The sequence below is a fragment of the Numida meleagris genome, chromosome 3 (genome assembly GCF_002078875.1).
Source record: "Numida meleagris isolate 19003 breed g44 Domestic line chromosome 3, NumMel1.0, whole genome shotgun sequence".
Classification (NCBI taxonomy): Eukaryota; Metazoa; Chordata; class Aves; order Galliformes; family Numididae; genus Numida; species Numida meleagris.
Window position 1 is genome coordinate 99,605,013 of NC_034411.1, and position 16,375 is coordinate 99,621,387.

Consider the following 16,375-nt stretch of genomic DNA (forward strand, 5'->3'; position numbering starts at 1 on the left):
TATTTTAAAAGTCTGTTTAGCTTTTGTTTCACCTTCTATAACAATGATGTCTTACATGCCTCATACTCGCATACCAGCAAGTAATAAAAATCCAATAATCCAATGATCCGGTACCACCTGAAGACCAATTCAGCTACAACTACTGTATACTGAGAGATCTGCCAATGACACTTGACAATTTAAACAATTTTTCATCTAATTATCACGCAAAATATTTAATCCTGAATCTTTTCATACATTTAAAATTTCTCTCTGTTTTAGTCCAAACTAAAACAGTACAGAACTTTCCTTCCTCTTGTTCATATGTAATGTGCAGCGCTAATTCTTTGCCCCTACCTTTACCAAGAGCACACTGTAAGAGGCACTTCTGATTTATAAGCCCATTCTCTACGCTGTGGAGCTGCCACCACCATTACTTTGTAACAGGAACAACTTGCAGGGAACTTAATTTATGTGCTTTCCAGAAAGATCAAACATAACTATTATCTATCAATCAAGAAAACCAAACTTACTGGTGAGTATCTTTCTTACACACATATATTGTGAGAGATAATGCACACCAGCTAACATGGACCACGTAATGTGGGAGATGACTCTCTCCAGTTTCCCTATAGGGACAGTCAAGAAACAGGATCCTCAAGGCATAAATCAGATCAGGTGTGTAACTTTCCCTTGAATGCATGGCATTACGAGACTCTCAATTTTTGTTACCCTATTTAAAGGTATTGATATTTCTATGCAGAGGAGCTGGGTTCATAAGGGACTATCAGGAGCTCATAGTATTGGAGTGGATGAGAAGCCTGCCACTAACTTCAGAGGAAAGAATTTCCTCTGAAGCAACGACAAATTCTTTCAGTAGAAAAATCTTTATCGAATCGAAACAATTTCAGACTGATTAATATGTTTATCTTCTGTGAGAGGAAAAGTCAGTATAAAATCAAAAGCATATATGTGCTAATAAACAGTAATAATTTGTTGCTCTAGTTTGGAAAAGGTGCACACTACACAACATTACATACAACTAAAAAAGGGAAAAATACAACACATTACAGGCCTTATGAGGAGCGGCTGAGGGAGCTGGGATTGTTCAGTCTGGAGAAGAGGAGGCTCAGGGGAGACCTCATCGCTCTCTATAACTACCTGAAGGGAGGTTGTAGTGAGCTGGGGGTCAGCCTCTTCTCTCTTGTAACTAGTGACAGGACAAGGGGGAATGGCCTCAAGTTGTGCCAGGGGAGATTTAGGCTGGACATCAGGAAACACTACTTTTCTGAAAGAGTGGTCAGGGGCTGGAATGGGCTGCCCAGGGAGGCGGTTGAGTCTATTAGATGTAGTATTGAGAGACATGGTTTAGTGGGGTTATTGGTGGTAGGTGGATGGTTGGACTGGATGATCCTGTAGGTCTTTTCCAAACCAGCTGATTCTATGATTAAATATCAAAGCATGAAAAGATACTATATTTCATCAATCACAACACCTCAGATAACAGATGCTAGGTGAGGCTAATCTCCTGACAGCTGTTTATCGTATTTGATTCACTATTAATAACACATGATTATTTTTAGTTTATAAGTTTTCCACAAAAAGTGAATGACTTTACCATATTAACTCAGAAGAGAGTTTGTTGTTTCACCCTCATGCTACTTTTTCCACTACTTCATTTAAATAAGTGCTCTTCTTTCCATTGAAGTCTTAGGCAATTTCCTCCAAGTCTTCAGTATTTTTCTGAAATGGGAGGTTGGAGGAATATTCTGCTGCACCTCTGAGCTCCATATGCTCTACTCTTGACCAGTACATAGGGCACAGCTTTACTAAGCACTTCACTGTTTGATTTTATGGACATAAACTACAAACCATAATTACACTAATGAGAATAACAACAGATGGGAAGTCTAATATAAATTAAGTTTTTCAGGCTACTATTCTGTTAAAGAAAAGTCCTACAAATTAGTGCAATTTTGTGTGCCAAAAATCTACAAATCGAGAGAGACAAGTATGAAAGTAATATATCTTTTTTTTCAGTATAAGAATGTTAAAACATTGGAGTTATACTATGGACATGAAGATGCTTGCATGTAACACAAAAGTAGAGCAATCTGCCTGTACTCATGCATGAACAAGATTGCTTTATACACAACAAAAGAGCAGACAAAATGCTCTTGGTTGCGTCTGACAGTCCACACTTAAGACTGAATTGGCCAGTAGGTTGAAACTGATCAACTGAATTCAATGATGTCTGAAAATATAGTCAGAAAGGGGAAATCCTTGCAATGTATTTAGCTGCAGGTGACTTGATGGAGACGTAAGAAAGCAACAGCCCAGAAAGTCAGCTGTAGTCTGGGCTGGCTGCTTCAAAAGCAGCACGACAGCATGTTTGAGGGAGATGATTCTCCCCCTCTGCTCTGCTGTCATGAGACCCCACCTGGAGTACTGTATTCAGCTCTGGGGCCCATAACATAAGAAGCACACAGCACTGTTGGAGTGGGTCCAGAGGAGGCCACAAGGACTATCAGAGGGCTGGAGCACCTCTCCTACAAAGAAAGGTTGATAGAGCTGGAGCCAGGACACTGGTCCAGATGGACTTCTGATCCTCAAAATGTTACATGCTTACACATAAATTAAAAAAAAAAACAACCAACCCTAAGTGTTAATTTTGCTTGCTGATGATTTTGACCATATTTGAAATGTTCTTTGAATTAGCACACATTGGCTGCAAGAATATCAACCTAGCATACAAACCAAATATCTACCTACAGTAAACACAGAATCTCTAAATTTACTATAGTTTCTTCTTTACAATTTTTGACAAGACTTGTAAACAAGAAAGTAAATGCAGTTAAGACAATTTCTGCAAAGCAACCCTGCCATACTAGTAATAAAAAGCTGTATTTTTTTCTAGGCAGCCAGCAAACCAGGGTCTTATTAATGAGTTACTTGTGATCTGCCTGCATATGCAGTACCCTTACTATCCCAAGATCGTAACTGAATCTTAAAACACCGGTTCCAGCAGGTTGTAGTTGATCCCCTGAAGTTGACTGTAGTTAAAGCAAATCTCAGAGGCACAGGCATCTTCTTCCAAATAAATGCATAAGCACCTTCCACCCTGTGTGAACATGTGAGTAAACTATAAACCACAACAAAGTCAAACTTATAGTATATACAATGGAGAAAAATCATTATATCTACCTACACTTCCATGCTGAGTGTGCTAAGTTTTTCATTAGTGTAAAGCCATGTTACTTTAGAAAGGCTTAAATGAGTGAAGCTTCACTTTTCCATTCCCATTTCTCCCCCAGAGGGATTTGACAGTACAAATTTAGTGTGATGTCCACACACACACTGTGTATATGTACAAGCAAAAGAATTTATGCTGTGGAAAGGAAATCCTGATTTTTTTCCTTGTCTTACATACCTGCTTGGCTATTGGCTGATATCTATATTAACGATACAGGCATTCAAGTTTTATTTCTGATGACTGTCTCACTTCTTTCCTGCTAGAAGTGTGTACTCATCTAAAATTCCAGAGGCCACAGAAAAACAAAATTGCAATAGATGCACTCATCATTTCCATCACTGCATTGCTAAAGCATTCTGCTTCAAACAGGGTTTGTACATTTTATCAAATGTCTCTTTGATGCAAAATTTATAAAAGGGTCTACATCTGCTGATGATAAATCATGTCTCAGCAGGGCTTCCCTCAACAAGCACAGAACTGAAGACCACTCTCTCTCCACAAGTCTCAATCTCTTCCTGCAAATCCACAGCAGGACAGGGAGGAACCTCATCCCAATGTCTTAGGGAGGACACATTCAAGCTGCTTCTGAAACACCCTTGGCAAGTGATCCGAACAAGAAGCAGCTGTACAATCCTTACGCTGACTGCTGTATTTCTGAATCAGAATGACATTTGGTGTCTTATGTTCAACTTGGTGTTGTCAGTGTATAATTAGTAAGGTTTAAGCATGCCTGCCTGGGGCTTTGCCATCAGCACACTGATGTTACCAACTGCAAATGGACTCAGGCTTGAGGCACTCAGCTCTGCCAAGACAGCAGCTCTCCTGGGTGAGCATAGGCAGGGAATCTGCAAGTTTTAAACAGCCTTCTATGCTAAACAGGTAGATGAAAATCAACCTTGCCAAAGGTGGCAGCTCTTCTGACCTACCGGGAAGAGTATCTTGAGGAATCCAAGAAGTTTCACTGGTAATCACTGAAGCCTCTGAAAACTCAAGTGACCATAAATGCAAAAAAAAAAAAAAAAAAAAAAAGTGGCTCCACTCTCCAGGACTAATGCTATATCTCATATCAGTAACTTGTATTTTTACTGGTTGTTGTTACAGCCTACCTAGATATTATACCCATGGGCGTATGATAAAAATCGCTCTGTAGCGAGAATTTCAGACAAGCAAGAGCTGGTCAGAAGGTTCCCTTTACCTAACACAGAAAGGGTCAGGTCAAAGTCTGCGCAATTCCCAGTCAACAGTTTCTTGTGCAGGTGTCCGGAGGGCCTGCTAGTAGCAAAAGGCAATATTTTATCCATAGCTTATGCATTAAAAAGCCCATGCATTACGAAATATAGATACTAATGGAAAAATAAGAGCTGTTGATGACAGTAACAGTTAAAAGATTTGAATCGGTTACTTCCTAGAGTATTAGCTCTACATTACAAGTGGAAGCAAAAATAAGATACATTTTATTTCTGAATCGAGTCTATATAGTTAGAATACATATACGTAAAGGGGGTAAAAAAAATAAAGAGATCTAAAAAAATCTAGAAAAGTAAATGAGAGAGGGAGAAAACTGTTAGGTTAAATATACATAATTTTACAACTTTTCTTAAAAGATAAGCTTTACAAAGAGTAGCCATACATGGCAGAAGACAGTGGAAAAATCACTGGAAATTCTACTAATTTCCTACATTCTTCATAATTTTTCATACTACATTTTTGAATAAATTATTTTGTAAAGGTGGTCTCAGTAGTTCAACACTGAAAGTAGAGGATGTGAATGGAGATAGGTATTATTTTGGATTAACTAAAACATTTTCTGGTCCCACTTTCTATTAATGCCTAAGCTGAAGATCTATTTGGAATGATTATTTTAACTCCCATTTGTTACCTTTACTAACAGTATACCTACCAACAGGCAGAAGAACATTTAGTTGCTCTCTTCGAAGTATAAAAATAAGACTTTATCAATGAAAGATAATTAAGTGTACATGGAAACCTTCATCAGAAAAAAAAGTCTGACTTCTAAGGGTAAAGTACAAGTCCCATTGGCAGTAATAAGCTTATTTAAGCAAACTTTTTACATTTTCAATTATTTTTTAATTATTTACATACAACACAGAGGAAGAACAGTTAATTTCTGTTATCAAAAATAGGCAATTGGTAGTTTATAAAAAGATGCACAATAAAAAGTGAAGTCTGCAATTTCAAAAAGAGCTTACACAAAATCTTGGTTGTTTTATTACAGGCAAAAGCTGTACAATTCTAAGTATCAGCACTTCAGCATCATCCTTTTAACTGTAAACATCCATAAAGCTGTCAGCAACATAAAACAAATGGCTAACTAATACATCGTATCAGCAAGTGCTGTATTTTTCTCACAGTCATGTTTGTGAGCTGTTATAACACTATGTCAGGGAATCAATAGCTATGATTTCCCTTTGCCAGATGTTATTTGTCCTTTTTCTGTTTAACGGAAGCAGAAATGGGCTTCCTATAAAAAATCACTGAAAAAAAATTCTACAGAAAGCATTAACAGTTCTACTACTGTTGCAAAAAAGCAAAAAATTATGTATACAAAATTATACTGAATAAACAATGACATAGCTAAATAGAACATGTATGCACTTTTACATAGCTCACACCAAAAGTAATGCCTCCTATTTATTACTATGGAAAATAGAACAGATACAAAGAGCACAATGATGCCATTTAATAGAGGAAATTCTCAGCTACAAAACAATATTGTTCAGTATAGTCACCACCATTAGCTTTGCATTTTTGCCAGTGATGAACAAGAGCCTGTATGCCACAATCTGCACCAGCAAGGCAATCCACTGTTGCTGTCACCACTGCTGAAATGCACCACCCACCACGTCACTGTGCTCACATCCACTGTTTGGTCTCCATTAGCATTCAGCAAGCGTTGATGAATGCCAATAACTGTCATTTTTTCTGCATGGAGAAATTTAGAGACACACCTTTGCTTCATACGCACTTCTAAGTCAGAATTCCTTTTGTCAGACTGCTCCTCTGCTGCCATCTGCCACACAGCAACAACACGTAACGGGATACTGGTGGGAAGGTTCAATCTCTGCTGTCACAAAACCAACATCCGCCTCTGGTGTCATGGGCCACAGTAATAAAATAGGAGGCACTGGTTTCAGAGCAGCCCTCGTAGTTGGTAACATACCAACTTCTGTTAACAATATGAGATTTGTATATAACAAAGAATGAGTGATACTTCGTACACCATACAGGAAGAGTCTGTGCTAGTTGTTTTTCCTCACATTCAACATTCAAATATTGGGTAAACTATGTCTCATGGAATGCAGTCAAAAACTACATTTTAATTGAATGACAATGAAACATTAGACCAAAGCTAAACGCTTTGAAAACTCTAGGTTATGTATCATTGTTAAGGAAGTATATGCTCATATTAACATTGACTTCGGAAGAAAAAATTAGAAACAGCTTATCAAACCACCTTCTCCATAATCAAAAAGAACATAATTTCAGGAATGCATAGGTGTATGTACTAAGTGTTTTGTATTACTAAGAAGATAATATGGTTCCTACCCCTAAAACTTCAATAAAATCTAATCGGACTAGAATGTAGAAAATCGAATGCTGCAGCACGTTGGAAAGAAAAGGCCAGTTAATAGAGCAATACAATTAGCAGCCATTCAGAAAGTGCTACTGCACAGCACTGGGCTTGAAAAGTAGTTAAATAAAATGTACTCAGACATAAAACCCTGCTGGGAAGCTTACGAGCTAGTCACTAACTCAGCAGCTTTCATCTGTTAACAAGAAAGTCAATTTTAAAAGGTTAACAGAACATACAGATGAGAAAGTGGATGTATCAGATCGCCAGATGCTTCTCTGTAAGATCATCTTGTTTTTTAAAAACTATTAGAAACTGCTTTAAAGACCAAAATCTACTGTTGTAAGTGTTAAAAAAAAACACACTACAAATAATTCACTGTTTTGGTGGTCAATATTCAGAAATTTATATTTTGTGGAAAAATAAACCCAGAAATTTTGTATGTAATTTGTGTAATGAACAGGGAATATGAATACTTTCACTTTCACTATGAATACTTTCTATTTCTTTTTTCTATTTTCTATTTTCCTTTCTAGGTGAAGCAAATAAAACCTCAAGCAACTGAGAATAAAAGAGGAGAGAGACTTACAGCAGAATTCTTGGAAGAGCAAGGTGCAGAACATCCTCCCTAGGGAGCAGAGGATGGTGGGAAAGCAGAGGATTGCACTGCACTGTTCGTTGTAACTAAGGAATCTGAAAAACTTGTTGCAATGCATATAACTGGAGGAGCTGGACTCTCAATTATTATTTTACATTTTAATATGCAATTAAGATTTCCCTAAGAGACAATATAAATTTCAGAAATACTGTTCTTAAATATTTTACTTCTAGGGACCTTCAATGCAGTTATCCAGCCAGAACAAGAAGAAATTCCTTCTCTTTTGCCACAGACAGCCATATTGCAGGCCACAGCTAACAAAATCGAAGCAAGTCTTTCAGGCAGTACATGCAGGTTCACTTAAAAGTTTGAAGAAGTTTTAAACTTCAGGAGGGGAAAAAAAAAAGATAATACAATGCTTTTGTCCAGGAAACTAGCTTCCACAATTTTAGATTTTACTTCTTAACTCAAAAGGAAACACACAAGAACAAAACCCAACAGTGTAACTTTACTGCGTATTTCTCAGTTGTTGTATAATGTTTTTCAGTTCTTGTCCAGAGCAGAGGCAGTATTTAGATACTTCCTCAGAAACTCTGCTGCAGTATCAAATGAAAATGTGTTTAGAATTATATAAAATTCCCAAGCATACAATCCTGCATCTAACTGTTCTACAAAACAAAAGAGCTGGAACAGCTCACTCCATGACAAGTTTGTCAGAAACCTGTTAACTCATGTGTTGTACTTTTACCTCTTTAAAAAATAATAAAGTACAAGAATAGCCTCACAGAGGTAACAATCTACTTTATAGAACACAAAATATGTTCTATCATATTGACTTGCAATAGCATACTAGATAATTTAAAGAAGGTGTCGTCAGCTTTAATTACCTCAAGTAAATATAAAAGATCTTATGAGCACTGCAGTACTGCTCTGTGAACACAATAGCTGCGGAAAACCTTAATAATGATAAGATCCTCAACCGTCTATGCTTATCAAGATAGTAGGTAAGATAAGAGAACAAATTTATTACCATAAACTCTGAAAGGTGGTTAATTCAACTGCTCATACCTTAGAGACAGTTGTTATCTGCTTCAGTGCCATAGTATGAAGATCTTGATCCTTGCTTTCCACCAGCAGTTTCAGGGATGGCAGCAAGAGGGAATGCTTAAGCAGCAACGCGCATAATTCTTTTATACACTGAAAATAAAAGTAAACTCGTTCAGCAAGATCTCTGGAGATATTATCATCATCATTCATACTAGTATTTATGAAAATGTTGTGCCAAATGCCGTATGAAAACCAACATATGAAACAAATGAACTCCCAGATGGAAATAACTCTTCGGAAAGCTGAACAGACACATTTTTAAAAATGTAGAATACAGGGTTATAAGTGAAGTGTTTGTTACATTAAGGCAAGGCAGGCACTGAACCACCATTACGATCTGGAGTTTCTTAAACAGCAATAGAGAAATCACAGCCCTCTCTGGGATTAATATATTCATGCTCAGTGAAATACTGCAAAGCACAGGAAGAAATTTAACAGACACCTTTGATACTTCTGTAACTCAATTATGCAAATATAAAAGTGGAACAAATCAAAGAGTAAATAACAGTATATACCACAGTGCAACACCATAAAGCTCTGTTACAAAACTATTTCAAACTTGATATGAAGTTCCATACATGATGAAAGCATAGCAATTTACCTTTTCCTCTTTCATACAATTTCTCATGTTTTATAATATAGCACAAATTTAGAATCACAAAGCTGATGCAATCAAGAACTGGTAACCTTTTTAAAAACGATGTGTTTCCAAATCTGTATCTTGGACTGCAGCTTAGCAACAAAGCAAATTAACTAACCAAACAAAAAAACTCTTGTGTAACTTGCACTTTTGTTTTTCCTCCTCAACAGTGCAATGATTTATCCATTTATACATCAAAAAGTATTTAGATTAACAGAGTACAGAATAGATCAGACTATCATTTCATTTTCCTTTCTCCAAGAATGCTGCTCATTTGCTATAACCATTCTCCACAGAGACCCAGCAGAGATGTCCTGTATTCCAGGGCAACTTACACTGAGCGTTTGGAGTATTGTGCAACAATGTCCCCTTGAAAATGGCAGCCAAATAATCCAGGGACTCTGTTTCACTACAACTTCTAGAAAAACCACAATTGTCAAAGGACAGCCAAATATTACTTTGAGGGCATGCGAACCGTTTTTAAACATCTTCTGAAGTTTCATTAATCTTTAAGTTTAACATAACAAGTGTCCCAAATTTGATGACCAAAATACAACCACACTTCTAGCAGCATGGTCTACTAAGACTGTAAATCTAAAAGACTAAAAATTATTTTAATATAAAAATATCAAAGGCTTCAAAACTCATATCCTGCACAAGCACTTGACATCATCTGGTACAGGAAGCTACTGATCTGCACATTGCTCAGTGCCTTCTAAATGTATACTCCTTCAAGAAACGGAAGCTAGCAGGATAAGCGACACTGCACTGAGCTCTGGGCACTTGAACAAGGCATGCCCTCTTACCTAGACCTGTTCTGTAAAACCTATACTCTGCCACTAGTGATATTTAATGCTTTCAGTACAGGACACAATATCGGATAAGGAAATAAGAAGATTAAACAAATATGTTAAAACTCTGTTTGATCAGTTGAATGCTCATGAAACTTTTGATAATTTCATATTGCACTGCATTTCTTTTGAGCAGTATGCTTGACTGTCATGGTTTTATGATTTTCGGTTATTGGTATTCCACATCATAGCATCATGTAGTGTATGTGCCTGGTTCTCAGAAGAGAAGGACTACTACATTCCCCAGGGGACTTTGCGACCCTGTTACCATTTTCCGGTCAGAGGGAAAGATAAAAACTCGCAGATCACGAGACCTGTCTCTCTCTTCTCATCCCGTCTCTCGTCCCGGCAGCATCTTGCCCCCCAGCTGTCTCACTGTCGGTATTAGAGTAAGGCCTACCTTAATTTTGGACACTCTCTCTCATTTATTGGATTTATTAGCTTAAATTGTAATTATATTGTATTATATTGTATTATTTTGCATTCCAATATCTTATTTAGTAAATTAGTTTGTTTCTCCTCAGATCGTTGCCCCTGTTTTGTTCTCTATCTTTTTTCCCTTTTCCCTTTCCTGGGGCGTGGGTCCGTGGGTCCCTCGCCCCATTCGTCACAGAACCAGGCCGAACCAGCCCACAAACCTTTGACATTGACATAACGGCAAATCTACTAAATGCAATGTTAGAGATTCACTCTACAAAGTCTCCTTTCCTTGAAAAGGTGTATCCATGGCAATAAATGGAGCTTATGTTCAAATATTTCAAAAATAACTTATGAATCGTAAGATACACAAACTGAACAAAACAGCAGTTTTACTATATTTGGTAACTACTTCTATCTGAAAGCCTCTCAAAACCAAACAGAGAAGCAGCACCATAAGAAATTACCCATAAAAAGGCTTTCTAAAAGAACTCCAAATCACATTTTGTGATTGTGTGAGGAAGAAAAGGAAACTAAGCAAATTTTACAATGTAACTAGGTACAGTACATGCTTAAAGCAGCAGGTCAAGGACACCAATGATGCATATGTGAATGTGTTTCCAATCTCATTGCACTGCTTTAAAACAAGGAAAAATGTATCATTTGACAAGCAAATGCAATAATAATATTAACTTCCTTATTTCCAAAGCAATTGCATTTAACTCAGATGACATGCCAGTGTTCAGTCTGCATCTTAGATGTTTCAAGATTATGCTCTAGTACTGGTTATATATTCTAATGGGACATTTTCTGAAGCAATCTGCTTTGCTCATCACAGAGGCATAAAGGCCTCCACAGAACACACACTTAGCTATCCAATTAATTTCGCAGATTTTGAAGCCAAAGGTTGTTAAGAGTTCAGGTAGCTATCAGACGTATCACTCAAGTACCTTTGTGCCTTATTTTATGTGCCTAGGAGACAGCAGATATTCAGAAACAATGTTCAAATACAGAGAATCCATAATTTCCCTTAAAGCAGAAGTACATTCCAGTGACTGTCATGCTTTTTGTTATACACTTCTTTGCAAAGCAAAAGAGCCTTTTATTATCTTCTTCTCCCTCTAAAAACATCCAGAGTCTACAAACAAGTCACCTCTCAGTCTCTTATAAGGTAATATAATGCATTCTTTCAGTCTTCTACTTTCAGGTATTTTAATCTGTGCAATAACTTCTGTGGGCTCTCTGTTTTGTCCCTCGCTCTTTAAGCATCATTTCAAAATGCAGCTCTAATAACAAAGCATCATATTCTCATCAGTGGTTTACACTGCCTCTGTTTTCCTCTTGTGACAGGGCATCATGATTAATGACACACTGCTAAGAAAAATCTAGTAACAAAACGTCCCAAAAAAATCTTGCTTTAATTTTTAATGAAAGATGTCAACCAAATAAACAATAATGATGGGTGAGAGTTCAGCATTGAAAATTGCATCGATAAATAAATAAATAGATGTTTCTAGTACTGAAGAGTTCACCTGAAGCCCTCACAGAAATAATAAACCTAGAGACACCACCCTTGATGAGAAGATGGGCTACAGAAGACTGGAAAAGAGAAATGCAGTCTGTCCTTTAGAGACAGAAGAAATAAGACACAAAGGGAAAAGGAATTGTAGATTTATCAATACTAAATCTGTGAAAACTATCATCATAGAATGGCCTGGGTTGAAAAGGACCTCAAAGGTCATCAAGTTTCAACCCCCCTGCTGTGTACAAGGTCACCAACCACTAGGCCAGGCTGCCTAGAGCCACGTCCAGCCTGGCCTTGAATGCCTCCAGGGATGGGGCATCCACAACCTCCAACAGGCAACCTGTTCCAGTGCATCACCACCCTCTGAGTGAAAAACTTCCTCCTAACATCTAACCTAAATCTCCCCTGTCTCAGTTTAAAACCATTCCCCCTTGTCCTATCACTATCCACCCTTGTGAACAATCGTTCCCCCTCCTGTTTATATGCTCCCTTCAGGTATTGGAAGGCCACAATGAGGTCTCCCCAGAGCCTTCTCTTCTCCAAGCTAAACAAACCCAGTTCCCTCCACCTTTCTTCATAGGAGAGGTGCTCCAGCCCTCTGATCATCTTGATGGCCCTCCTCTGGACCCATTCCAAGAGCTCCGCGTCTTTCTTGTTCTGGGGGCCCCAGGCCTGGACAGTACTCCACATGGGGCCTCACAAGAGCCGAGTAGAGGAGGACAACAGACTCCCTCTCCCTGCTGGCCACTCCTCTTTTAATGCAGTCCAGAACATAGTTGGCCTTCTGGGCTGCCACACTGCTGGCTCATGTCCAGCTTCTTGTCCACCAGTATACCTAAGTCCTTCTTTGCAGGGCAGCTCTCAAGGAGTTCTTCAAAACATATAATGAAAAATCAAACAAAAAATCATACAGAAAAATGTTCCTATGGGCCCTTGCAACAAGTTTCATAGTTAGGAATAAGGCCATCATTATGGTGTATTTTCAGTTTTGCACGACTTGGAAAATGTCAATGAAACACTATCAGAGACACTAGGAAATAATACACAGAACAGCGTGGTCCAACTTGCAAACCCTTGCAGCGGCCTCCATCCCTTTTCCCACCAAAGCTATGGGACAATTTGCCAAGGATGGAAGACTGTCCAAATAACACAGCCATCTCCTCGTATGTTTGTCACAAATGACTGCACTGCTGCTTTGGGCAGGAATTGGAAATCCAACCATCTGGAGTAAGTCAACACTTGCAACACTTTTCAAGACTAAGGACAAGCAGTTTTTTTCTCTGCAATAACAGTGGAAAGCACTTTGTGCTGTGGTGTGAGGTTGTGCGTAGAGGGGATAGGATGGTTATCTGTGATAGGGCAAGGACTTTTCTTCCATCATTGCCATGATGTAGGAGAAACTTTTGTAATGGATTTACAAAACAGATTTCCTAGGAGTCTGCTTTTGGTCCAGTATTATTCAAGGTTTTAATGGATAGCTTCAATAGCTGGATACAGAGTATAAATAGCATTATGTCAGGAGACGAAAAGACAGCATTTGAGTGCAAGTTTGCAGATGACACAAGGCTGTGTAGTGCATTTGACACACCTAAGAGACAGCATGCCATCCAGAGAGACCTAGACAGGATCAAGCTGTTTTGCATTTGGTTTGTGGCAACCCCCACTATCAGTACAAGCTGAGAGTTGTAAGGATAGCGCATGGGCCTCACAAAAAGGACTTGGAAGTACTGGTGGCTGGCAAGCTGGACATGAGCCAGCAATGCACCCTTACAGCCCAGAAAGCCAACCACATCCTGGGCTGCAACAAAAGAAGCGCAGCCAACAGGGCGAGGGAGGTGATCCTGCCCCTCTACTCTGCACTGGTGAGGCCTCACCTGGAGTACTGCATCCAGGTGTGGAGTCCTCAGTACAGGAGAGACAGAGACCTGTTGGAGCGCGTCCAGAGGAGGGCCACAAAAATGATCCAAGGGATAGAACACCGCACTTGCGAGGACAGGCTGAGGGAGCTGGGGCTGTTCAGACAGAAGAGACGGCTCAGGACAGACTTGATAGCGGCCTTACAGTGTCTAAAGGGGGCTACAAGAAAGGAGGAGATGGAGTCTTTAGCAGGGCCTGTTGTGACAAGACAAAGGGAAATTTTTTCAAACTAAATATGTGAGATTCAGACCGGATATAAGGAAGGTTTTTTTTTTTTTTTTTTTTAATGATAAGGGTGGTGAAACACTGGAACAGGTTGCCCGGAGAGGTGCTGGATGTCCCAGCCCTAGAGACATGAAACTTCAGGTTGGACGAGGGTCTGAACAAAGTGATCTAGCTGTAGATGTCTATGTTCATTGCAGGGGAATTGGACTAGATGACCTTTAAAAGCCCCTTCCAACTCAAATGATTTCATGATTTCATAAAATTCAAAATTACCTGAACAAATGATAAGAATCAACTGTGAATGAAGAAAAACATACAAAGTAAATTCATATAAAAAAGCAGGAATAACCAGCTAGGAACAGAAAAAAGGAAATCAACTGGCTGAAATGTTATTCTAGGAGATAAGCACCTTATGGCCGCTAGAGCCTCAGCAGATTACAAATAAGAGACTAGATGCATTCTCCCATTTAAGAGTTTAGGTTATCTGACACATGACCTATACGTTGACAGAAAAATATGAGATATTCAGAGGAGTCACGCTTTAACACTTAGTTGGGGTTAGTAGACTTGCTCTTTTATAAAGAGATTAATCGGGAATGCAGAAGTCAGATAGTCCAAACATGTGCATTTCAAGCAAGTAAAACAATGCTTACTTTAAAGAAAAGGAATGAAAAAAAAAGCTATCCACTGAATAATGCAAATAAAATCAACCAAAAAAAAAAAAACCAAAAAAAAACGTATACACAAAGATTAAAGCTATGCAACTCCCCAGAAGACATTAAAAAGAGTTTGACTGTAAAAAAAAGCTAGAACGACCAGCAGGAGGAAGAATAAAGGAAAAGAGAATGCCTTCTGATTCAATTTGCATCTAAAGAAACATTTTTTCTAAATTCTAGACCATAATGACTTAAATCTTTTTTTCCATCACATTTGGATTTCAGAATGGAAATGTTATCCATGTCGACAAAATGATCTCTCAGTTTTTAGAATTCTATCATTCTACGTTTTTCCTCTTAATCCGTATGTTTATTCAAATAAGAAGTCATCTCAATAGGTTAATGGTCAGCAATCAGATTTTCATGTTATTTAGCCATATGGACTCTACTCTCTAATTTGTGCACATAATCACTGTCGCCATGCATATAAATAAATTACTTAATTATTTAAATTTACCCATGCCATTCCTCCTCTTCAAACTTAAAACACTACAGCTTACATTTGTAGACAACTACATAATTCAACATTATAGAGCAACTGCTGTTGCTGTACAACATTCTAGTATTCACAGGAAAGGTTTGGTAAATTGGTTCTCAAACATGAGGTAAGTTTTACTAGTAATAAATTTCATACCACATCTGTATATTCACACCCATACGTAGGGTTCTTCCATATCCAGTACCTTTAAAAAACAAGGCACTTCCAACTGAAGCTGCCAAGCAACATCAAAACAGTGAATAAATAAATAATGTACTAGTTACAGAATTCAAGAAAAAATTCACTTCAGAAATTACAACTCATTCTTGGTAAACGGATTGCTGTAAGATAATAGCTTTCACTGAGATTAGTATTCCTGGTTTGCTAAAGGGAGCTAGAAAATTCTGCTTCAGCAAAGTTTGACTACTCTCATGCAAAAGATCATGAGTGTATGAGCTGTGATGAAGCACCCAGCATCACATAAAGAGCAACTATATACACTTATGCCAGTCCCAAGGATACAGAAACCAGCCTTACAGCAAAATTTGTATCGGAATGAGTAAATTAATAAATGTATGCATTGTTTCATTGTTCACTGATGCTTTCAGGAGTTTGAACTTAACTGCAATCAGTCTGACTATTCAAAAAAAAGAAAGATAGCAACCCCCCAACCAGCCCATTTTAAAAAGAACATGTTGTTTCTGTTCTGTTTATAGTTTTAACATTAGCTTTTTTCTATGGCAAAGGCTATGAGTGTGTGAAGATAATTACAAGGGATTAATGCACCTAGTAAAATATTCACAGAACTATTCTAAAGTTGCATGAAGTTTATTAAGCATTTCTCAAACATATCTTCGTTAGTATACATGGTTTATGTACAAAATGCTTCAATAATTTTATCCTTTAGAGATTCCTGTATTGAAGTATGCTTACACAGTTAAGGAAGACAGAATATTATCAAAAAGTAATTGCTTGCACATAAATTTTTATCACCAACACATTTTCAAGGATTTCACACTAAACTTTTATACAGTTATGAGAGAAAATTACTGACTCTTTAACAGCTTTTGCCACCCT

At 38.0% G+C, this 16,375-nt stretch overlaps 1 protein-coding gene across 3 annotated transcripts in view; it reads right to left on the reverse strand.

The window, feature by feature from the left end:
• The window catches only part of NBAS (neuroblastoma amplified sequence), a 168,751-nt gene that overhangs the window by 1,987 nt on the left and 150,389 nt on the right, over positions 1-16,375 (reverse strand). Inside the window, exons 51-52 of one of the 3 annotated variants that reach the window (XM_021389495.1) lie at positions 8,491-8,619; positions 6,297-6,419 (exon numbers count right to left, since the gene is read on the reverse strand). In XM_021389495.1, coding sequence (XP_021245170.1) covers positions 6,384-6,419; positions 8,491-8,619 — 165 coding nt within the window. In that variant the 3' untranslated portion in view covers positions 6,297-6,383. Of the gene's footprint in view, positions 1-6,296; positions 6,420-8,452; positions 8,620-16,375 lie in introns of those variants that run through there. The other 2 variants (XM_021389494.1, XM_021389496.1) reach the window with 2 other exon arrangements.